The 24,716-nt window shown below is 40.0% G+C and overlaps 1 protein-coding gene across 4 annotated transcripts in view; it reads left to right on the top strand.

The window, feature by feature from the left end:
- LOC136883069 (uncharacterized) overlaps positions 1–13,141 on the top strand; it is a 77,235-nt gene extending 64,094 nt beyond the window's left edge. For 2 of the 4 annotated variants that reach the window (XM_067155223.2, XM_067155225.2), the window contains 2 exons: positions 6,033–6,276; positions 12,782–13,141. In XM_067155223.2, coding sequence (XP_067011324.2) covers positions 6,033–6,276 — 244 coding nt within the window. In that variant the 3' untranslated portion in view covers positions 12,782–13,141. The remainder of the gene's footprint in view (positions 1–6,032; positions 6,277–12,781) is intronic. The other 2 variants (XM_067155224.2, XM_067155226.2) reach the window with 2 other exon arrangements.
- Positions 13,142–24,716: the final 11,575 nt, after the last annotated feature.

The following is a 24,716-nucleotide window of genomic DNA, read 5'->3' as shown; positions in this document are numbered from 1 at the left end:
CATTTCATATCACTCCGCGAGGTCCATGTGGTCTTTACGCAAATATGAACATGTAAAATTACGGATATAGCTGCTTTGCCCGAGATGATAGAAATACATTATCACTGCTATGAAATATACTTTTCATGAAAATGAGTAAGTAGGCCTACTTACGTGACAGGTATTTCATTAATCTGAACTTGCAATAGGCTCTATTCGCTGTAGATCGGAAGATTTGTTATCTCTTGCATCACTAGAATCCTCTCCTAAATTACTTACAAGTTCGTCACAATCCACATCTAAAACACTTCTCACACGTGGTCTCCTTTTACTGGACAGTAACACGGCCGGTGGTGGATAATTCTTTTCGTGCAATGTAAACACCTGAAATAGACACACTGGCAAAATCTGATGTTAGTTTTACGATACAGTAAAACCTCGTTAATTCAAAGTCTTTGTAATACAGAAATCGCACTTCCAATTACGTGATTTCAAATTAACAGCCATCTTGTAATTCAGAAATGCCAACCCTCGCCAGTTTTTGCAGATTCTGCTTTTCCACGTACTGCCTGCTACGTGATATTGTGGCATTCCTTATAACACTGAATACAAAAGAATTACAATCTCCCTCTATTTTCAACTGTGAAACACACTATAGACACACCGAAGTGAGTGAAAGTGCGGAAAGCTACCCTTGCACGTTCCGGAAGACACGTTCTATTGTGACGTGGAGAAATTTTGTATTTAAATTACTCGTAAAATACGGTACTATTTAAAAAAAATTTAAAGTCAGTTTAGAATTAAAAGTCTGAATTGTTTTCTGTTTAAATATGACATATGGGAACAGTTTTCTTCCATCTACGGTTGCACAAAGCATAACTGTACACTCAGCATCGAAAACTAGGTGAGCCAGGAGCATGTTGGCAACCTTGATGCAAATAAAACCCGCACCCCAATTTCATTCCTCAAAATTTTTAAAAAATATGCAGGGATTATTCACGTAAATATGATACTTACTCACTTCGTAGGCTTCTGAGGGATGTGAAGGTCCCATGCCAATCTCACAATCCTCTTCCATCCTTTTCGATCTTGAACCTGCATTTCCCAATTATCAATTTGGAGTTGATCTCCTTTATTCTATCATTCATGTTTCAGGAACAATATGCATTCCCTTCATCAGTGAAATCAAGTCAAGGAATAAAAGAAACAATATAACGCTATCTTTTGTTTAGCCCACAGTTTAAAGAAGTACAGTAGAAGTCCGCTATAGTGAGTACGGCATATAACAAGAATCCCGTTATAACGTCAGTTTTTTTTTTTTTTTTTTGTCCCTTCAAAATCCCTATATTAAACTGTGTATTATCCTTTGGTTACAGCGAGAGCCTTATCACTGATGCATCCGTTATTATGAGCAATTTTACCAATATTTATGCACCCACCCAGCCATTATATTGCATGTGATCGATCATCTTCGGTATCGTTTGCTTACTTTGTCCACTAGCAAGCTCTCTCGTCTACATTCGAAGGCAATGTCGGAGTTGATTAGGAATACCCATCGACTGCTGTTCCATAAACAAAAATGGAACTGAAATAGGAGAACATGTTTTTGTAATAAGTGCGTAAATGTGTCCGATAGCACTTGTTAACTTGCTAAAAAAAAAAAAGGCTGAAATAAACAATTGGTTAATTTTAATGCTAAATACTGCAGTTAAGTAAGAATAGGATACACCTCAAGATATGGCGGAGTGAATAATTGATTTCCGAGGTTAGTTTATATTTTCTCCCATATGTTTAAATTTCGGAGAGGCTATTCCCATTTAAATTTATAGTGAGATGTTATCAATTCTCTGCTGGTGCTTGGAATATGTTTTGATGATACATTTACAGGGTCTTTCACTCAAAGTGGGACTGGCCGGCACAGCGCAGCGGGTAGATGGGCAAGCGAGGTCAGACAAGCACATGGCAAGTCGCTGAGCTTGAGGCTGGGAGAGCGCCCATGTGAATCACATGTAAATAACAAGCACACATAATAACGCACAGTCAAAGTAAAATAATTTCTCACCTTGTCAAAGAAGATGTTGAAAATGTCCTCCACCTGCATCTCCACATTTTTGGCTTCATCAAAGGAAATTTTTATTCATACTCATTAGTTCATGCACCGAGATAGCCTCAATTTCTCTCGTGATATTTTGTTTGGGTTTATCTGCAGTGTGTAGATAAATGTAGAAACCTGAGACTGCAAGACCAGTAAGCCAAAATGGTATGGTCATGTGTTGAGAATGGAAGATGATAGAGTTCCAAAGAAAGTATGTACAGAGAAAATCATAGGAGAAAGACAATGGGGAAGGAGACTATATAGAAGAAGGGAGTCAAAGTATAAGAAATATTGGCGGAAGGAAGGGAGTGGTGAAGAGATAGACAACTGTGGACTTCCTTGAATCACAACGCTATGCAGAAGACTGGAAACAGGATGTGAAGAACAAATGAGGCCAGTGGTTTCCTGGTCCTGAAATGGAAGGGTTGTTACCACAGAAGTGCCAACTGTTACGGATTGTCCGTTAATATTATGGATTTCACCTCACGATTACGGCATTATGGACAAAGGAGAAATTATTACAGAAAAATACTTTATAATGAAAAAATAATTTTCTACGGAAAAAAGAAAAAAAATGTTTCTAACATTACTGCTCAACTCTCCTGGTTTCAGTGCTTGTGAGTTGGCAACTATACTTGTTTAGTCGTCATTTCCTTTTGCTACCCATGAGCATTGTGAAATTTATTGTAAATGAAGGATCCCTATTCCACTATAGAACCTTAAGTGTACCTTTCTCCCACAGAAAGAGTTTTCAATGTTGATAGGAAAATCAGACATTTGAGGCCTAGATTAAGCAAATCTAGACTGGAATAGCATATAATTGAAAAGAGGAAAATTTCATCACACGGAGAAGGATGCTTCAAGACAACCTACTTTGTAAAGCAGCTTGTCGCTGCGCAAGCAATACACATATCTTACAAAGCTCTTCCTGTCCACAGGAAAATGAACCTTACCGCACAGCACTGTAGAAATGTACGTACTCCTACAGTAGAATGCATATAAGGTTCATATTCCTTTATACATACAATATGATATAAGAATGGATTGTTGTCGGGAAGCGCGAACGGGTGCCATTATCGAGAGAGGAGAAGCATGCTTTGGGTTTGACTCCATTTTCTGACAGGGTGGAGATTACTGATAACCCACTTCAAAGGTTGCGACCTCTGTTACCGAATGTTGGGGATTCGAGATGAACAGATAAAGACATTACTTTCCAAAAGTGACATATCTTTGTACATCCTTCTCTTATGTATGATCTGAGCAGTGGCCATTTTGTAAGGTAGGCAGCATTGTAGGATCTTCTTAATGGTGTGGCGTGATTGTAGTATCCAGAAGTTCGTTCCGAGTTCTGACAGAACTATTCGCACTCCCAGATGATTTAGGCAAATGTGCGTGTCCTTAATCAGCAATTGCGTAAAGTGGTGATCGCCATCAAGAATTATGGGATGACGCTGTTCATGGGTAAGTTCAGCATTTTCTAGTCGTCCACCAAGCCTCACGATTCCATTTTCCAGAAAGGGATTGTAGGAACGTAGTTTGGATCCCTCTGGAAGAGGGCGTTGGCTTGTAGCGCTTTCAGTTCAGCATGAAAGTAGTAGATTTGGGTGGTTATATCCAGTAGTTGCATGCGACAGTAAATTCTTTAGCAGTGAGTTCTCGAGTTTCATGGTCTTTTTGACAAAAGACACATTCCAGGTGAAGTACCCAAGCAGTGACATGCAAAAGGCATATGTAAGAACTGAATTTTGTGCAGTTGATTATGGATAACGGCAAATCCACGTGGAGGACCTGTTGGGTAGTGCTCTTCATTTCTGGAAGTGATGAAGGTGACAGCAGATTCCAAAGCCAGCAAGAATCTGCCTTTGCTAACCAAGATGACCCATCCCACCATATGTTTAGGGACTGTATCTGATCTGCAGGGTTGTCAGATCCTGGGCAGTGTCACCATTGCGATGGCACTGTGTAAGATTGCATCTCCATCACGCGGTTTCAGGCGAAGGTCTTCCATTGATTTGAATTACCACGTACCCAACCCAAGGTCACAGTAGAATCTGTCCATAAGATGGCTTGAGAGATGTCACAATCAGTTGCTTTGTTGTACTATCATAGAAGTCATGCTCCTACTAACACTGCTAGGAGTTCAAAGCGTGGTAGGTTTACTTTGGGTTTCTTTCTCCACCGTAGTGAGTCATTCCACAGAAAGCATCTGCAGTAACAGGTATTGATTTTGCCAGACGATTATACGTAAAGCAAGCGCACACCACAGAAAAATGTTACATTGTCCTCTTCACATGTGCGAGGACCGGAGCGCTGCATTTAGAATTATGCCAAGATCTCAGCACCAACAAGTTTATACAGACACTACAGAGGTTTGTGGCAAGACGTGGCATTCCGCACACTATCTACTGTGACAACGCCCAGAAGTTTCAGTGTGCAAACAGAGAACTGTCAAATCTATGGACAATGATCTTGCATGCAAAGGGCTCACTGGTATTTATAACAGCGTAGCATCATATGGAAGTTCATTGTACCATGCGCAGCTTGGTGGAGAGGCTGGTGGGAAAGGATGATTGGCTCCACCTAGCGATGTCCGAGCAAGACTCGGATATGATCCTCAGTAGATCAAGACAGTTTGCAGATGATACTGACATCTATAGAAGCTGTGCTGAACTCCAGATCACTGACTAAGGATGATGACATAGATGTTCTTACTCCAGCACATTTCCTCGTAGGCGGACAACTCACTGCACTACCCTCTGGAGTTGAACCGCAGGCAAGCTCTCCCATTAAAGAATTCAGGCTCCAGCAGCAACTGGCAGATCATTTCTGGAAACGATGGAGTAAAGTGTACCTGCTGCAACTGCAAAATTTCCACCAGGTACGATGCCCAAGAGGAACGCGCCCTGTCGTTAAGAGTGGGAGACGCCATCCTTTTGCAAGATCACCGACCACGTCATATGAGAAATAAGGCTCATGTCGTGGAGTTTCGTCATGGATGAAATGGACACGCTCAAGAGGAAAACTCCCTGTCATTATAGTAGGAGACATCGCCCTTTTGCAAGATGATCACTGACCACGTCCTATGTGGAATGAGACTCGTGTCGTGAGTTACATCATGGACGAGATGGACATGTCCAAGAGGAACACTCCCTGTCGTTAGAGTAGGGGACATTGCCCTTTTGCAAGAAGATCACCGACCACGTCATATGTGGAATAAGGCTCGTGTCATGGAGTTACATGATGGACGAGATGGACACGCCCAGACGCTCTTCAAGATGGACGGTGCTCGCATTGTCGGGCCTCTTCAGCTGGTCATACCTCTGGAGGTTGATCAGGTAAGGATGTTGGGGATTCGAGATGAACAAATAAAGGCATTACTTTCCAAGAGTGACATATCTTTGTACATCCTTCTCTTATGTATAATCTGAGCGGTGGCCATTTTGTAAATAATGTATTGAAATAAAACAGTGTGTAATATAAGGTATATGGTAACTTATTCCCCGTGTGTTCACAAAACCAAACATCCTCATTTCTGCAGGTATGTTCTAATTCATTGTTATGTCTTCAGTTTGTTGATTGGAAACAAACTGATCACTTTTCAGAGTGAAGTTCTTTTATGTTGGTGGCAGCATTTGAAATCTTTGCTCGTATAGTCTCGATATTAAATCAGTAATACTGGCAGTACTGTAGCAAGTCTCCGAAAAATGTCAGATCATCTGAAAAGTATTAATATAACTGAGAGGGTATCGTTGCAATTTTAGTTTTGTTTCCCGAGTTTATAGCATGTAGCATGTTTTATGTACAGTAATAAGGCACACGATTTCTTGTGATCAGTTACTAATTATCTGTATTCGTAGCTGAGAGCAGTGTTATAGTTTCACCAACTCTACATTTTATGACAACACAGCAGGGGCTTGCTAAATGTTGCTTGTCATATATCTCTCATTTTGACCCACAGATCTCAACCTCCACTTGGTTGCCCACCTTCAAGAATCACTGGTAGACATTTCATTGAGAGGATTCCCCAAACAGGGAAAAAAGCAAAACCCCAAAGGAGATGCCCAGTGTGTGCCATTCAAAAGAGGAGGAGGAGGGATACAATCTACTGGTGCCCAGACTGTCGGGTTGGTTTGTGCCTTCAGTACTGCTTCAAAGAGTACCACACGAATGGCAGCCTCTCTGTATCCACTAGGAGATCGTAGGTAAGTCCGAGAGATCCCCATCTGGTCACCATCACAGTTGCATACAATTTCTAGTTACTAGATTGTGTGCCAAACACAATCCTTTCTGCAGTGTTCATGTGGCCATTAGACTCTGAGGAGTAGGCTGGGTTTCACTGCCTCGTTATCATCACCAGGCGACACTCCACCAGCAGTAAAATAACTGATTTGGAAAATACACTAGTGTTATGCTGTACTTAAAATGTATTTGTTAACAACCTGCAGTGATTTCCTAAATTGCCAACGAAAGTTAATGTACAATAACGTAAATAATACAAGTTTCTCAAACTGATTCATAGTGCAAATTTTGTATTTTTCTTCTTGTACAGTAGAACGTTGTTAAATCACCTTCAGTAGCGAGGATGTCATTGGAACGCAAGAAAGGTGGGATCGCCAGAAAAGCAATAGTATTTAGTGTACATACTCAGTCCGAAAGGGGGTAGCAGCCTTGCGGTAGTTGCAAGGGCGGCAGTCTAGATGATTGACTGATACGGCCTTGTAATAATACTCAACATGGCTTAGCTGTGTTGATACTGCTACACGGCTGAAAGCAACGGGAAACTACAGCCATCACTAACTCCCGAGGACATGCAGCTCTTTCTGTATGAATGATGTACTGATGATGGCTTCCTCCCGGGTAAAATATTCCGGAGGTAAACTAGTTCTCCATTCGGATCTCCGGGTGGGGACTACACGGGAGGGGGCGATCATCAGGAAGAAGGATACTGATATTCTGCGAGTCGGAGCGTGGAATGTTAGAAGTTTGAATCGTTGTGGTAGGTTAGAGAATCTGAAAAGGGAGATGGATAGGCTAACGTTAAATGTAGTTGGTATAAGTGAAGTACGTTGGCAGGAAGAACAAGATTTTTGGTCAGGCAACTACCGAATTATCAACACAAAATCAAACAGGGGAAATGCAGGAGTTGGTTTAATAATGAATAAGAAAATAGGGCAGCGGGTAAGCTACTACGACCAGCATAGTGAAAGAATTATTGTCGTCAAGATAGACGCCAGACCAATGCCCACCACAATAGTGCAGGTCTATATGCCTACTAGTTCAGCGGATGATGAAGAAATCGAAAGAATATATGAGGAGATAGAAGATTTAATACAATATGTAAAAAGGTGACGAGAATCTAATTGTGATGGGAGACTGGAATGCAGTGGTAGGCCAAGGAAGAGAAGGTAATACAGTAGGAGAATTTGGATTGGACAAAGGAACGAAAGAGGAAGTCAGCTGGTTGAATTCTGCACTGATCATAATTTAGTCCTTGCCAATACTTGGTTCAAACACCACAAATGATGGCTGTATACGTGGACGAGACCTGGAGACAATGGAAGGTATCAAATAGACTTCATTATGATTAGGCAGAGATTCAGAAACCAGGTGTTGGATTGCAAAACTTTCCCAGGGGCAGACGTGGACTCTGACCACAACTTGTTGGTCATGAAATGCCATCTGAAGTTGAAGAAATTGAAGAAAGGAAAGAATGCAAAAAGATGGGATCTAGACAAGTTGAAAGAAAAGAGTGTGAGGGATTGTTTCAAGGAACATGTTGCACGAGGACTAAATGAAAAGCCTGAAGGAAACATTATAGAGGAAGAGTGGAGAGTCATGAAAAATGAAGTCAGTAGGGCTGCTGAAGAAATGTTAGGAAGGAAGGAAAGATCAACTAAGAATCAGTGGATAACTCAGGAGATACTAGACCTGATTGATGAACGACAAAAATACAAGAATGCTAGAAATGAAGAGGGCAGAAAGGAATACAGGCGATTAAAGAATGAAGTGGATAGAAAGTGCAAGGTAGCTAAGGAAGAATGGCTGAAGGAGAAGTGCAAGGATGTCGAAGGCTGTATGGTCCTGGGAAAGGTAGATGCTGCATACAGGAAAATTAAGGAAACCTTTGGAGAAAGGAAATCTAAGTGTATGAATGTTAAAGAGCTCAGATGGAAAGCCACTTCTAGGAAAAGAAGACAAAGCAGAAAGATGGCAGGAACATATCCAACAGTTGTATGAAGGTAAAGATGGAGATAATTTGGTTCTGGAAGAAGAAGAGGCTGTTGATGCTGATGAAATAGGAGACCCAATTATGAGGTCAGAGTTTGACAGAGCTGTGAGTGACCTGAATAGGAACAAGCCACCTGGAATTGATGACATTCCCTCTGAATTACTGATTGCCTTGGGAGAAACCAGCATGGCAAGGTTATTTCATTTAGTGTGCAAGATGTATGAGACAGGAGAAGTCCCATCCGATTTTCGGAAGAAATTTGTTATACCTATTCCCAAGAAAGCCGGTGCTGACAGGTGTGAGAACTACCGCACCATTAGTTTAGTATCTCATGCCTGCAAAATTTCAACACGTATTATTTACAGAAGAATGGAAAAACAAATTGAAGCTGAGTTGGGAGAAGATCAATTTGGCTTCAGAAGAAATGTAGGAACACGTGAAGCAATCCTGACTTTACGTCTGATCTTAGAGGATCGAATCAAGAAGGACAAGCCCACGTATATGGCATTCGTAGATCTAGAAAAGACATTCGATAATGTTGATTGGACCAAGCTATTTATGATTCTGAAGATGATAGGGATCAGATACCGAGAACGAAGAATTATCTACAATCTGTATAAAAATCAGTCTGCAGTGATAAGAATCGAGGGCTTTGAAAAAGAAGCAGCAATCCAGAAAGGAGTGAGGCAAGGCTGCAGTTTGTCCCCTCTCCTTTTCAATGTTTACATAGAACAGGCAGTAAAGGAAATCAAAGAGAAATTTGGAAAGGGAATCACAGTCCAAGGAGAGGAAATCAAAACCTTGAGATTTGCCGATGATATTGTTATTTTATCTGAGACTGCAGAAGATCTCGAGAAGTTGCTAAATGGTATGGATGAAGTCTTGGGTAAGGAGTACAAGATGAAAATAAATAAGTCCAAAACAAAAGTAATGGAGTGCAGTCGAACGAAGGCAGGTGATGCAGGAAATATTAGATTAGGAAATGAAGTCTTAAAGGAGGTAGATGAATATTGTTACTTGGGTAGTAAAATAACTAACGATGGCAGAAGTAAGGAGGACATAAAATGCAGACTAGTACAAGCAAGGAAGAGTTTTCTTAAGAAAAGAAATTTGCTCACTTCAAACATTGATATAGGAATTAGAAAGATGTTTTTGAAGACCTTCATGTGGAGCGTGGCATTGTATGGAAGTGAAACATGGACGATAACTAGCTCAGAAAGAAAGAGAATAGAAGCTTTTGAAATGTGGTGTTACAGAAGAATGCTGAAGGTGAGATGGATAGATCGAATCACGAATGAAGAGATACTGAATCGAATTGGTGAGAGGATATCGATTTGGCTAAATTTGACGAGAAGAAGAGATAGAATGATAGGACACATGTTAAGTTACCCAGGACTTGTTCAGTTGGTTTTTGAAGGAAGTGTAGGTGGTAAGAACGGTAGGGGTAGACCAAGGTATGAATATGACAAGCAGATTAGAGCAGATGTAGGATGCAATAGTTACATATAAATGAAAAGGTTAGCACAGGATAGGGTGGCATGGAAAGCTGCATCGAACCAGTCTATGGACTGATGACTCAAACAACACAACTCAGTCCGTAAGCTTCTGAGAGACGTGAAGTTCCCGTGCCGATCTCACAATCCTCTTCCATCCTTTTCGGTCTTGAGCCTGCTCTTCCCAGTTATCAGTTTGGAGGGTCCGGCATACCTTGTTGATGTCCTCCTTCCAGGTGCTTCGTGGTCTTCCTGAAGGTCTTTTTCCATTTAGAGATCCCTTGTATAGATCTACTGGAGCTCTGTTATCCTGCATCTCAGTACATGTCCAGCCCAGCGCAGTCTGTTGGATTCTATCACACCCATTACAGTGTGTTGTTGAGAGAGGGTGTAAATCTCATAATTTGATCTTTTCTACCAGCTTTGAGAGACAGAGATTTAGTGTACATAGTACTAAAAATACATACAGTACAATAATAAGTGCTAAACGCATACGAATGAAACAGCCACAAAATGTCCAGAGGTGTGGAACAGGAATTGTGTTCAGTTTGCAGAAAGTCTGCATGGGATATTCTACCTGGAGATCTGTATCATCTGCACTCTGGATAGCAGCTGCGATGATCTGCTTGTCCTTCTGTTTCAGTGTAATTGGTTTGAAGATCAGCAAATCTTCGTCTTCGTTTTGATAAATTTCATCTGCCATTTCCTGGCCAAAATTTGTTAAGAATTTTTTGTGTGGTTATGTTTTCACTTCTTCCGAAGCATCAGTAATAATTTTGTAAACAGCATCCTGACTCAAACAGAGCTGTCTTCTCTTCTCTTACTCGTTTATTCATGGGTTGGATGAGAGAAGTCATGTTTCTTTCTTCCTTTTCTAGTTCCTCTTCAGATGACACGTCTTCAGAGTACAGTTCCAAAGAATGGAAATATTACTGCTATAGAAGCAATCTGTGCCTTTGTTGGCAGGACCTAGTGTTTACAGTGCACTATGTCTTCTAGTATGGGCTAGAGCAATTTTGTTACTTTCATTGATCTGTCTCTGTCTGTCTTATCCTTGGCTTTGACAATATGAAAGTGACTGAGGTATGAGCGATGCTAGTAATGCCATTCTTTGTGCAGCCAGTCCCTGCAATGAATGGTGTGAAAACGTTGCTTATAGGGTCAGTTGATGCACGCATTTCAGTGGGCTTGGCAGACTGATATGTAATAGCAACTTCTGGCTCGGTGAGGAAAGCAACGGGAAACTACCTTACTCCTCATTTCCCTAGTACGCCTCTTCAGTGATGCCTAGGCCATCTATGACAGCTGATGGCAGAGCTGTTGAGGATCCTACCAGCCTTAGGGCTGAAGACGGAACACAGAACCAATCTTATTTTTGACTGGAAAGCAAATTTGAACATTCCTGAGGCTAACGGCTTATCCCAGAAGGTGCAATTTACCCTGTGGTTCAGGAATTCAAGACCTTTTCCCGTTATCGCGCAACTTTCCCCAAACTGGCTCCTGTAGCGAGGGCACTTCTCTGTGTTGGAAATTACGTTCGTTTTAGAAGGGATGATAAGGAACATTTTTAGGGCTTGGAAAACTTGATCGTACTAAGCGGAAATACTGAAAATTCATGACTTAGATAAGTGATCTATTTTTATGTGGATTTAATAGGATGCGAATAGGGACTTTGAATTTATGATGTGTTAAGCAAGAAAATGTGTTAATCAAAATGCACTAACAAGGTGTCACTGTAATGCTATTAACGGAAGTATTGATGTATCCACAAAGACGCACACGAAATGCTGTCAGTTGGTATACTTATTTTTCACCTTAACTTCACATAAACATACACATAACCTAATCAACTGCTGTCACCAAACAAAATACACACACCAACAAACTGCCATCTTTAACAAATGCCTACCACTAAGCACATGCCACACGGAGATCACAACCTTAAAACAATTGACTGCTTACAAGCATGTGGTCACAAGTATAACTCCAACTAAACAGTAACTCGTCTCTACCATCAAGCCAAAAAAGTCAACTTAAAAAAGAAATAAATTGATAAAACATCCCACCTCTTTATATATGTACCTGGCCAAGCTTCTAGATAGATACATTTCTTGTAAATTCTGAGTGCTTAAGGCCGAGATATAATGTACAGAATATTCTACAGAGTTCTCGTCTACCGAGTGCCATTCTGGATGTTACAGTGTGTTTCACAATCCCGTAGTGGATTATAAATCATGCATACAGGTAATAATAAATTATATAATAATAATTACAGGTTCTTACATTAACTAAACTAACAGCAAATGTTTCCTGACATGACCTCATAAATAAAGCGATCGTTAACTAACAATGATGCTAATAAGTGGATGTACATCACAAGTCATAATAATAATCATAAAATAATAATAATAATTCAAGCTCGATACTTGCATTATTTACCCATGGGTGAAATAATATTGTTTTCAAGTTATATCAGTTTATCACACTTGCGTCAGCATTCATGATAAAAAGCTGCAAACCTTAAAGTCTGCACTGTTATGGTATCAAAATATTGATCTAATTTAGCTGCCAGTAGCGCTACCTGGTCAGGCGGAGATAACATGAGTTATCTACCAGGAGATGGTGACAGAAAGGGTCCATGGCAGACCTTGCTTGTTGAACGTGTTTTGTTTTTGTAACGGTGAGGTTCTTCAGTGTAGAAAATTACTGAAAAAGAAAACCTGAATACCATTCGGTTTAAGAACCTCATAGTTCAGTCGAAACTTCCATTATAACCGGAAGTGCTTTGAGCACAAGAGGCACGAGGTTATGGATGATCACATCATGCCTCATATACAACATAATACTTTAGATTCCACTGTAAATGATACAGAACTATTATTCATATACTGTCTGTGTTAGTAAAATACAGTGTAAAATTATGTTGATGTCAAAATCTTATTTTCTGTATAAAGTGTTTTATGTTATTTTAAAATATGTCTACAGCTCCAGTATTGCTGTTCGTTATTACAGTAGATGAATGAGGTGCTTAAAGGATGGGCCGGGAGATCGAAGCAGATGGTGGATTCTGAAACAGTCCATTTGAAAGTTGGGAAGTGAAGCCAACAACTTTCAAGTTTTGTTTCTTCAGACAGTGCCATCAAACAAGCACCACTCTGTTTATCAAGGAAGTGTGATGGACACAATAAACTGGAAGAGGCTAGCGGGAGCGATGTCAACACATGTTTTTGCAGCCAACTGGCCACTTCCAGCAAGAAGTTACATAATCACTACCTGCCTGATCCCCAGCTGTAATTACTTTCGGAGTTATTAAACATTGAAATTCTTTTGAAAATACAATCTTTTTGCCAGTTACAAAGAACATTTTTAATATATATTTTTTCCTTAGTGTCTGGATGTTATGAAAGGTGGTGGTATTACCAGCCTAGTTCCTTAAAATCAGCTTTAGCATGTATTCTTCCATTGCCTGTTAGCCGTCATTCGCTCGAATGTGACTGCATATCAGATGCCTGTGTTTTACCACATGTGAACTTTCCATAATACAACAAACAAAACACGAGAGGATGCAGAAAAAATATACATATTCCCAGCGTTGGTACAACTTTGCTACAAGGATGAGAAGGTCCACCTATAGAGTTAGTAAATAATACACTAGAGGTAGCACTGACGTTGCAGTCGCGTGCAAAGTTGAACGAGCGTGCTGTTTGGCAAAAGCTGGATTGTTTGGCACTGTCACTACTGGAGTTTCTCAATAAATTGAACTCTTAATACTTCTCTTGAGGAAAATGTCAGTCTCCTGGGCAGCTTATGGCTGCGCTGGGAGGTTCATAAAGGACAACTGTGTATCATTTCATATCATCGTCATGTGTCGTATTACTCATAACGAGTGTTATGACCCCATTGTTTTGTTTCTAACATGCTGTACAAAGTGTCGCCATCCAACTCGATCTTCAGCTTTTCTTAGGACATTCTGAAGAGGAAGGCCAGTTATCTTTCTAGCCTGATGTAGCCACCTGCTTGTTGTCCTTCCACGTGGTCTTCTGCCTTCTAGTATAGACTTTTCCAGGTTGTCTCCATCCCTCCTTAAGATACGTCCAAGGAACTGAAGTATTCTTTCACTGACACGTGTAGAGAGACGTTTCCTTGTCTTCAGCTCTTTAATGATGTACTTATTTGTTCTCCTTTCAGTCCAAGCTACACATAGCATTCTATGCCAATACCACATCTCAAAGGCATCGATGTGGTCTTTGTCCTTTGCCTTGACGGTCTATGTCTCACAACCGTAAAAGAACACGGAATCTTCTTGATTTTGGATATTGCTCTGTTCTTCCAGATCTTAGTTTGCTCATGCTTGCACGTCCCACGTCCCTGGACAAGACGTTTCTTTATCTCTTTCTCGCAATTTTCTGTATCACTTATACATGACCCAAGGAATAAAAGGTCATTAACCAACTCCAGTCTCTTTAATCGACCTGTGAGGTGCACTTGATTTCCACGATCAAGTTTGGTCTTCTTCAATTTGATTTCTATTCCATAAATGAGACTTGCATCCTTTACTCTTGCAAGTAAAGCTGCAAGGTCATCTTCACTACTGGCAAGGAGTGTGGTGTCCTCAGCAAAATGCAAGTTGTTGGTTTTTCGTCCAGCAGTTGAGATACCAACCATCAAGCGCTCTCCTCATGATGTGCTCGGTATAGCTGGGGAGACAATACACAACCTTGTCTTACACCTTTGGATACACTGAAAAAGTCCACCCTTACGTCGCCAAGTTAGTCATAAAGGCCTTTCAGCAGTGATGTGAGATATGCTGGAACACCAAATTTATCTAATACTTTCCACAGTTTGTCCCACTCAGCACAGTCAAAAGCCTTTTTCTAATCTACAAAGCAGATAAAAACAGGAACACAAAACTTATGATATTTTTCAATTATTTGCCTCATGTTCAGAATTTGCTCCACAAAACCTGCTTGCTCCAGGAATATCTGGATGTTGTAAGAAAGGCTTCAAGCGTCGATTCAGTATTGTAGTAGGACTTTGCTTGCATGGGATACAAGTGCTATGGTCTGGTAGTTAGAGCAATCCCTAACGGACCCTTCGTTGTGCAGGGAAATTAAGATAGAACTTGTCCAGTCTTTTGGCCACTCCCCTGTTCTCCAAACCTTGTTGCATAATGAGTGCAATACGTGGATGCCTTCCTCGCCCATCTCTTTAACCAGTTCTTCTGAAACACCATCAATACCTGGGGATTTGTTATTCTTCAAATGTTTAATTGCATTCTCTATTTCACTGAACAAAATATCAGGTTCCATTTGAGGTTGTTTCATTATTTCCTGATTTAATATGTTATTTTTAGAATCTAGTTTTTTGTAGTATTGTTTCCACCTTTTTGCAGCTTCCTTTTTATCTCCAATGAGATTGCCATTTTCATAATTTATTACCCATCTGCGTGGAGAAGACCTGGGGGAGTCATTAATTCAACCTTGTGACTCTGGCTAATAAATGGGGGTGAGATGCGAATATAAGAACTCAACAAGAGAGTTCTCTTAGCCTCTCTCACCCCAATTCTCCACAATTCTACCTACACGTGGTGCCCCTGTTAAGCTGAGCAACCCAGCGGAAAGTTGGGTATCAACCCCAGCGGGAATCTGGGTCAGCGAGCCGACAGGATGTGTAGGACAGTGGAAGGCAACGGGAAACCACCACTGGCAGTATCTTCCAAGACGTTCATGAGATGGACCTCTTTGTAAAAGATTCCGGAGGTAAAGATTCCCCTCATTCGGATCTCCGGGAGGGGTGTACAACGAGGTTTTTAAAATATGGAAGGAAGGAGAAGAAAGAAGAATTATTGCGGATAGGGACATGGAATGTTCTAACCCTTTTACAGGAAGGAAAATTAGAAAACGCTAAATATGAGATGAAGAGAAATAATTTGGATGTACTTGGAACGTGTGAAGTGAGATGGGGTGGATGTGGAGAACTAGAAAGCGGTGACTTCCGAATGTACTATTCGGGTGAAGATAAAAATGGATTGCATGGAGTGGGAATACTGATTGGAAAACGACTGAAGAACAAAGTTATGAAGGTTGAATATATCAATGGAAGGATTATGATGATAAGACTGAACGGGAAAAGAAAAGACTTAGTGATCATTCAAGTTTATATGCCGACTTGTAATCATTCTGATGAAGAGGTAGAAGAGTGTTATGAGAAGATAGATCAATTCATTGAGAAAGAGGAAAAGAATGCATGTATTGTTGTAATGGGTGATTGGAATGCGGTTGTTGGTGAAGGATCAGATGGTAAGACCATTGGTAAATTTGGATTGGGAGACAGAAATGAGAGGGGAGAAAGGTTGATTGAATTCTGTAATGAAAATTGCACGGTGGTTGGAAACACTTTGTTTGACAACCACAAAAGGAGAAGGTATACTTGGATATCTCGATTAGATGACAAGAAATATCAAATTGATTATATAATGATACAACAACGGTACAGAAACTGCCTAAAGAATGCTAAATGTTACCCAGGAGCAGACATTTATTCTGACCATATATTAGTTGTAGCAGAGGTAATGATTAAATTGAAAATAGTATGGAAAGGAAAGAAGAGAGAAGAAATTAATATTGAGAAACTGAAAGATAAAGACAAGTGTAGAGAACTAGAGGATGAGTATTGTAACAATAATACATTAGGAAATGAAACAGAAAATGTAGAAAGGAGATGGGAAACTTTAAAAAATGGGATAAAAGAAGCAGCTAAGAAAACACTTGGAGTCAAGGAGAGGAAAAGGGCAAAGAAGGAATGGATAACATCAGAAATGATCAGTAAAATGGAGGAACGCAGGAAATGGAAAACAGTAAATACAGAAGAAGGAAAGCGTAACTACAGGAAGTTAAATAATGAATTAAGAAGAGAAACAGAAAAGGCAAAGAAGAAATGGTTGACAGAAAAGTGTGATGAGATAGAGCAACTGGAGAAAGAAGGGAAATATGACTTGATGTACAAGGAAGCAACAAATATAGTATTCAGAGAAAAGAGAAGGAACAACAGCAATAAGGAAATAGAGGCTACAGATGGCACAATGATATATGAACCCCAAGAAATAATGAAAAGATGGGAAGAATACATAGAATGGCTATATGATCGGGACAATCGACCAAATGAAGAAGAACTTGAATTAGAGGAGGAAGATATGGTTAAAGAGGATGATAAAGGGGAAACCATAATGAGAAGAGAGATCGAAGCATCACTGAACGAGATGAAAAATAGAAAAGCAATGGGAATAGATGAGATTCCTGTTGAACTGTTAAAAGCGTTAAATAATGAAGGGAGAAAGGAGTTGATTGGATTATGTAATCAAATATACATGACAGGAAAATGGCCAAAGGACTTCAGTGAAATCATCTTAATCCCTATGGAAAAGAAAAAGAACAGCAAAAAATGTGAAGAACATAGGACATTGAGTCTAATTTCACATGCAGCCAAAGTCTTACTGCGGACGCTCAACAGGATATATGGAAAGCTGAATAACTTTATAGGTGAAGAACAGTTTGGTTTCAGGAGAGGAGTTGGAACAAGAGACGCCATTGGACTTCTGAGGGTGATAGGAGAGAGATACATAGAGAAAAACAGGAAGGTTTATGCTGTATTTATTGACCTTGAGAAGGCTTTTGACTGTGTCAGACGGGACAAATTGATGACAATCCTGAAGAAACATGGAGTTGATTGGAGGGATAGAAGGCTAATAAAGAATTTGTATATAAACCAGAGAGCAAGAGTGAGAATAGGAGATGAGTTGAGTGAAGAAATTGAATTACGAAGAGGTGTAAGACAGGGCTGCTCTTTATCACTGACACTGTTCAACATCTATCTCGAAGAAATAATCAATGAAAGTTTTAATGGAAATAGTGGAGTTTGTGTTGGAGGTAGGAGAGTAGAATGTATAAGATTTGCAGATGATATGGTTGTGATGGGAAAAAGCGAACGTGAAATGATACAAATGTTAGATACACTCAACATGAAACTAGAAGAATATGGAATGAGAATTAATAAGAAGAAGACCAAAAGTATGATAATTGGAGGAAAAGGTAGAAGTTGTCATATTAGTATAGGAGGAGAAGAAATAGAGCAAGTCAGTAACTTCAAGTATTTGGGAAGTATGATCAGAGATGATATGTATTGCACAACAGAAATTAAGAAAAGAATTGCCATAGCAAAAGAAGGCTTTAGGAAAAAATCAAAATTATTTTGTGGACCACTAAACAAAGATTTGAGGAAAAGACTTGCTAAGTGTTACATTTGGAGCATAGCGCTGTATGGCGCAGAGACTTGGACATTGAGAAAGAAAGATGAGAGAAGATTGGAGGCACTAGAGATGTGAGTATGGAGGAGAATAGAACGAGTGAAATGGGAAGACCGGGTAAGGAATGAGGAGGTATTACGAAGAGTTGGAGAAGAACGAAGTATGTTACAAACCATTAGAAGGAGAAAAATGAACTGGATCGGACATTGTTTGAGGAGGGACTGTTTACTGAAAGAAGGAGTAGAAGGAATGGTGAAAGGCAAACGAGGAAGAGGAAGGAAAAAATATCAAATGTTGGACAATATCCAAGGAAATAAATATTCGGACATGAAAAACTTGGCGCAGGACAGGCAACAGTGGAAGAGGTTCATCCCATGACAAGACCTGCCATAAGGCAGAATACCTAGATAGATAGATAGTTGCGTGGTTTAAACTCTTGGGCAATGCTGTGCAGTTTTTTGTAGACGTCATATACCTAGTTCTGGTTTTGATGTTCTATTTCCTCGCATACACTGTTCAGAAAGTGTGTCCTGTCAGATCTACAATTACGCTGTATTTCCTGGCAAAGTGTCAAGTACTTATCGTTGTCCTCCATGGTATGTATACCTCGTTTTTTCAAATGACTTCTCTCTTGAATTAGCAATAATGTGGTGTGTGATTTTTTTTTTTTTTTTTTGCTAGTTGCTTTACGTCACACCGACACAGATAGGTCTTATGGCGACGATGGGACAGGAAAGGGCTAGGAGTGGGAAGGAAGCGGCCGTGGCCTTAATTAAGGTACAGCCCCAGCATTTACCTGGTGTGAAAATAGGAAACCACAGAAAACCATTTTGAAGGCTGCCGACAGTGGGGTTTGAACCTACTATCTCCTGAATACTGGATACTGGCCGCAGTTTGTGTGGTGTGTGAAATCCAGGGGTGTTTCGCACTTGAAGGTCTAGTATCTACAAAGCAGATAAAAACAGGAACACAAAACTCACGACATTAGAGTATCATTTCACAGGTATGTTTATTTGAAATTGATATTTGTGCGAATAAAATTATAATTTGTGCAACACTTATCGTCATGTGGATTGGCTGACTTCGCAGTTTCTTTCCCTGTCAGTTTGAATGAGATTCTTTGGACTTTACCATGAAGACTGAAATTAACGTTTTAGGAAATGTAACAGAATAAATTTTTCTTTCACTGAATGGCCGCCTTTGAAAGCGAACATCCAGAAAATCCAGTGAAAGAGAGTTTGGATATAGGCCTATGTATACATCGTGTTGGCAGATCATATATGCATGATCCCAATGTTAGAAGTAGGTTAACAAAGACAATTTTGTTTCGCAACCGATATGTTGATACACTGTTATTCTTCATTGTAATCAGAAAGTAATGTTGCTGAGTAGAACCAAGGACAAATTGTCCCCACTTTTACATCCTGGGCTATACGAAATTCCCGGTACTTGCAGTAAGGTGTACATCGGCCAAACATGCCGGTCCATTCGTACCTGTATCAAAGAACAAGAACGTAATATTCGTCTCAACCAATCAGACAAATCGGCAATAGCTGAGCACGCTCTATCGTCGGGTCATGGAGTCATGTTGCAAGATGCTTGAGCTCTTACATTACAGGTCCAGGATTATATGGGAAGCTGTGGAAATACGTAGAAATCCAAACAATTTCAATAGGGACACTGGGTATCAGTTAAGTAATAGGGGGTTGCCAGCCATTAAGGATTTACATAGATAGTTCCCTTCTCTGTTCCTTCACAATTGTTATTTCATCTCGGTGTTTTCCAAATTCATACGTTCCTCATTGCCAGATGTTTCATTCCAGACTTGTGTCATTGTCATACCTTCGTATGTGCGTACGCCTGTTATGTTTATGTGACACTCTCAGACTGATTCTGATGGTTCCGTCAGCTTCCGCTTCGAACGCTAGTGCTGTACTGCGTCCAGTGAGCCATCTGGTGACGAATGAATGTACCATTTCCACTTCTATTTGGTAACGTCTAGATTCAAACCTCATTGTTTTAGAAGCCTTTCTCGCGGACAGTCGAGATTTTCTTCTGATGACACAGAGCAGAGTTCTCTGCGAAATATAAAGAATTTCCTCTTATTTTCTTGACACGGCATAAGCCCAAAAGCCTGTATCATGTCTAGAAAGTAACGTTGATTTCTCAACAAATTTCTTACAGGGCTGATTATATTGACGGGTATAATTGGCTCCTCATGGCCATGATTACTCAGTGTTTAGAGGTTAACCTGATTTTTTTTTTTTTTAATACCTTTTATGTATTGCCACTTACGTGCACGATACCGAGCGAGTGGTTGCGGGTTTTGGGTCGCGTAGCTGTGATCTTACATTGGAGAGATAGTGGATTCGAACCCCACTGCCTGCAGCCCTGAAGATGGTTTTTCGTGGTTTCCCATTTTCACACCAGGCAAATGCTGGAGCTGTACCTTACTGAAGGTCACAGCGCTTCCTTCCCACTCCTAGGCCTTTCCTATCGCGTCATCGCCAAAAGACCTATCTGTGTCGGTGTGACATAAAGCAAGTTGTAAACAAACAGAATAATATTGTAAAGAGTTTTTCAGTTCTCTTCAGTCATATCATTTACCTCTCTCACTTTCCATTAAAGAAATTCATTTTACAACTTAAAATCTTAAAGCAAATTAAGTGCTTCACAAAAAGTTGAATAAAAACTCCATAATAGACTGAAACCAGAACCGAGTGTCATATTTCCATTTGTAATCACTTTAGGAAATTGATGACAATGATAATAATATTACTGGCATTACGTCCCACTAATTACTTCGATGACTTTCAGAGATGCCAAGGTGCTGAAATTTTGCCTCACAGGAGTTGTTTTACGTGCCGGCAAATTTCTGACACAAGGCCGACGTATTTGAGCACCAAGTATCACCGGACTGAGCTAGGATTTTACCTGCCAACTTGGACTCAGAAAGCCAGTGCCTTAACCGGTGATGACAATATTTTGTCTACTTTGCTCTAAAATCTCGCTGACGCTTTGAAGCCTTAACACCTGCTTATTTGCTTCATACGAGGGAGAAGTCCTGACCATTTACACAAAAGATAGCGAAATATATGTATCCTCATTCTTAACATGAACAGTAAATTGATTTTGTTAACTGCAATTGAACACCATCCTATCTTATCAAGCAATTGTCCTGCATTTCTTCTTTTTGCGCTTACTTTCTACTGGAGAGAAACGTCGCAAGTATACTGTAGTATCGGAGAATGTAAGAATTTTAAACCATATCAATATCCACTTAGTTTTAAAAGTACCCTGTTTACAACGATAAGTAAAGCGGATCAAGCTTTTTGCCAAAGCTGCTCCGCTGGCTACAATGATTCTCTCGCAGACAGTTGCACCGCTGCTACCTCTAGTGTATTATTTACTAACTCTATGGATTCACCTACCGTATTTGCTCGCATGTAACTCGCCACCACATATATCTCACGCACGTAACTTACATTAATTTCCAATATCATAAATACGTACAGTACATACACAAAGTAAAGTTTGGGTACTGCGTGGATGAGTCTACGTTAAGTATCAGGACTGTACCAATTTGTATATGACAGTACAAAAAGAAGCTGCATTTCTTTCTACCTGCAGAACCTAACTCGCAAACCCTCGCCCCAAGGCCACATTCCAGCCAGTCAGTCACACTCAGCCATCCCTCTCACTCTTCCGCCTTTGTCAATATGCTTATTGCTACCTGTCCGGCAGAGCTGATCACATGAACTGAAAGTGTTTTCCGGTCCAGGCAGTCAAGTGATCACGGTATTAGGTATCGTCCATCTGTTTTATTGTCAACAAGTACCAGTACTTTGCATTCTTGTTTCTTATTTAAGTTTTCTTATGTAGGTTGATGTTTGTTACGAAGAAACGTGGGAGTTATACGACTGGGTTTAATGTTCGCTACTGGCATAAACAGAAAGCTGTGTTAGAAGCCACCAACCGAACATGTAAGGCATTCAGAGGGCCGAAAACTGTTAAAAGTTTCCTGAGCAGGAAGGGGAGTTGATTCGTTATGTTAGAGAGTTGCAAAATGATGGCTTTAGTATCTCGCACAAGATGCTACATATCAAAGCACGTGAACTAGCGATTAAAGGAGGAATCAGCTGTTTGAATTTGAAAGTGAGCCGGGCTTGGATACGTAGATTCATGAAAAAAGGGATTGTGTCTGCGAAGGCTAGCATCTCTCTGCCAGAGAATGCCAAGCTATTTCAGCACCAAAATCATGATCGCCATGTGATAGCAATGCAGAAGAAAAACAATTACTTCTTATCTCAAATTGGCAATGCAGATCAAACCCCAATAAACTTTGACGTGCCATTCAACTCCACCACCATCAACAAGAAGGGAGAATCAATTTTTGTTTGTTTTGCTATTTGCTTTACTTTGCACCAACACAGATAGGTCTTATGGCAACGATGGGATAGGAAAGGGCTAGGACTGTGAAGGAAGCGGCCGTGGCCTTAATTAAGGTACAGCCGCAGCATTTGCCTGGTGTGAAAATGGGAAACTATGGAAAACGATCTTAAGGGCTGCCGGCAGTAGGGTTCGAACCAACTATCTCCCGCATGCAAGCTCACAGCTGTGCGCCCCTAACCGCACGGCCAACTTGCCTGGTAGAGAGAATTTAGCGTGCTTGTACGTACAACTGGGTGTGAAAAACAGCACTGCACTGGCATGCCACCGTATGTTATTTTTAAAAGAAAAACAGTGCCTAAAGTGAAGTTTCCCAAAGGCATTCATGTACGGGTTCAAAAGATAGAATATCCAGGACTGGGTCCGTACGGTGTGGGAAGCACGGCCAGGTGCACTGCCTGGATGCCTACCAATGCTGGCATGGGACAGTTTCCACGGACACTTGGTGGAAGACACGAAGAATTGTCTTAAGGAAATGAAAACTGATCTCGTAATTCCTGGTGGACTCGCACATTGTCTACAGCCCTTGAAGGACAACAAACGTAAATGTTATGCTGAATGGATGGCAGGAGGGGAGCATGAGCTGACACCAGCAAGCAAAATAAAGAGGCTGTCAGATGAACTTGTGTGTGATTGGGTTATGCGGACGTGGCTGACAGACGTTATTGTGAAGAGTTTCTTGAAGACTGGCATTGCAAATGCATTGGAGGGAAGTCAGGATGATGCAGTATGGGATTGTGACCAGAATGATGCACGCGAGAATAGCTCGGAGGTTGAAGGCAGTGACAATCAATAGGGTAAGTATACCAGTTGTCTTGTTTCAATAGCCTAATGCAAATTTTGTTTTCTTAGGGAATATGAACTTCTGTACACAAATCCCCGCATATATAACGTACCAAAAATGTTCACACTTATTTTTGGTCAAAAAGTGTGATTTATATGCAAGCAAATATAGTATTCAGTACTGCATATATTATGTTGATATTATTTTTTACATTGGGACCAGTTTCGACTCTTGTATTCGGTCATCTTCAGCCTTAAATTATAAATTATAATATAAATTATAAATATAAATTATAAATTATAATTATAAATTATAAATTGTAACTTGAAAACACCAACACCTAATATAACACTATTGGCATGTCTTGAAGCATTCATGAAATATGTTGTGTGTACACGAGTCCATTAAAATTACAATATCAGTGAAATTAATGAGAAATCTAGCATTCTTTTTCACATAATTCTTCCTATTTATATCAAAAGAAAACCAAATAAAAATACAACATTAAACACTCCAATTTATATAATGTGTACCCATTCCATCCCCACCTGACCCTCCCCACTAGCTCATAAGGTTAGTATCTCAATTTTCTTTGTATTGTTTGATTTTCCATTTAATTTTCTTTTCTAAACATTCACTTTATATGGAATAATTTGAAAGATCATTCCACGAGATCAGAAGGCCAAAGAGAGTTTACATATTCTTCTTCTTCTTCTTCTTCACAGTACCATATCAGGTCCCCCTGACGTTGGCGATCACTGTGGTGAATACAGTACAATCTCTTGCTAGGTGGAAAAGTCTCTCAACACACTTAGCAATAGTTAAATCTGAAGACCAAAGACATCTATCACATACAGACCATCTTTTTAACTCCAACAATAATGCAAGATAAAAGCTACACCAAACGGACATCATAAAAATGTACACACTTATATTAAGACTATGATTTTCTTGAAAGAAAAAGTGACACACAAATGTTGGACATATGTGCAAGAGACATCAATGTTTCAAGACATGCCAATAGAGTTATATTAGGTGTTGGTGTTTTCAGGTTACATGTAATGTTCTTTTCCATTTATAATTTAAGGCTGAAGATAATCAATAATCTAATACAAGGGTCGAAGCTAGTCCCGATGTAATAAAAAATATTAACATATTGTACATAGTACTGAATAGGTGGACCTTCTCATCCTTGTTAATAGTGATAAACCGTCAGTACGGGCCAAAATGAAATTCATTTCATGTGATACAACAGCTTTTGTTTTAAAATCGATAAAAGTTGTGTAAAAATAGACATATATGAATCAAACAAACACTGCCCGAACTATGAGTGATCTGTTGCATTAGGCAGCAATGTAAGGAAGTGTTCACTCATCCAAGTTTCC

Source organism: Anabrus simplex, chromosome 11 (assembly GCF_040414725.1).
Source record: "Anabrus simplex isolate iqAnaSimp1 chromosome 11, ASM4041472v1, whole genome shotgun sequence".
Taxonomy (NCBI): Eukaryota; Metazoa; Arthropoda; class Insecta; order Orthoptera; family Tettigoniidae; genus Anabrus; species Anabrus simplex.
This window is presented reverse-complemented; position numbering and strand designations above follow the sequence as displayed.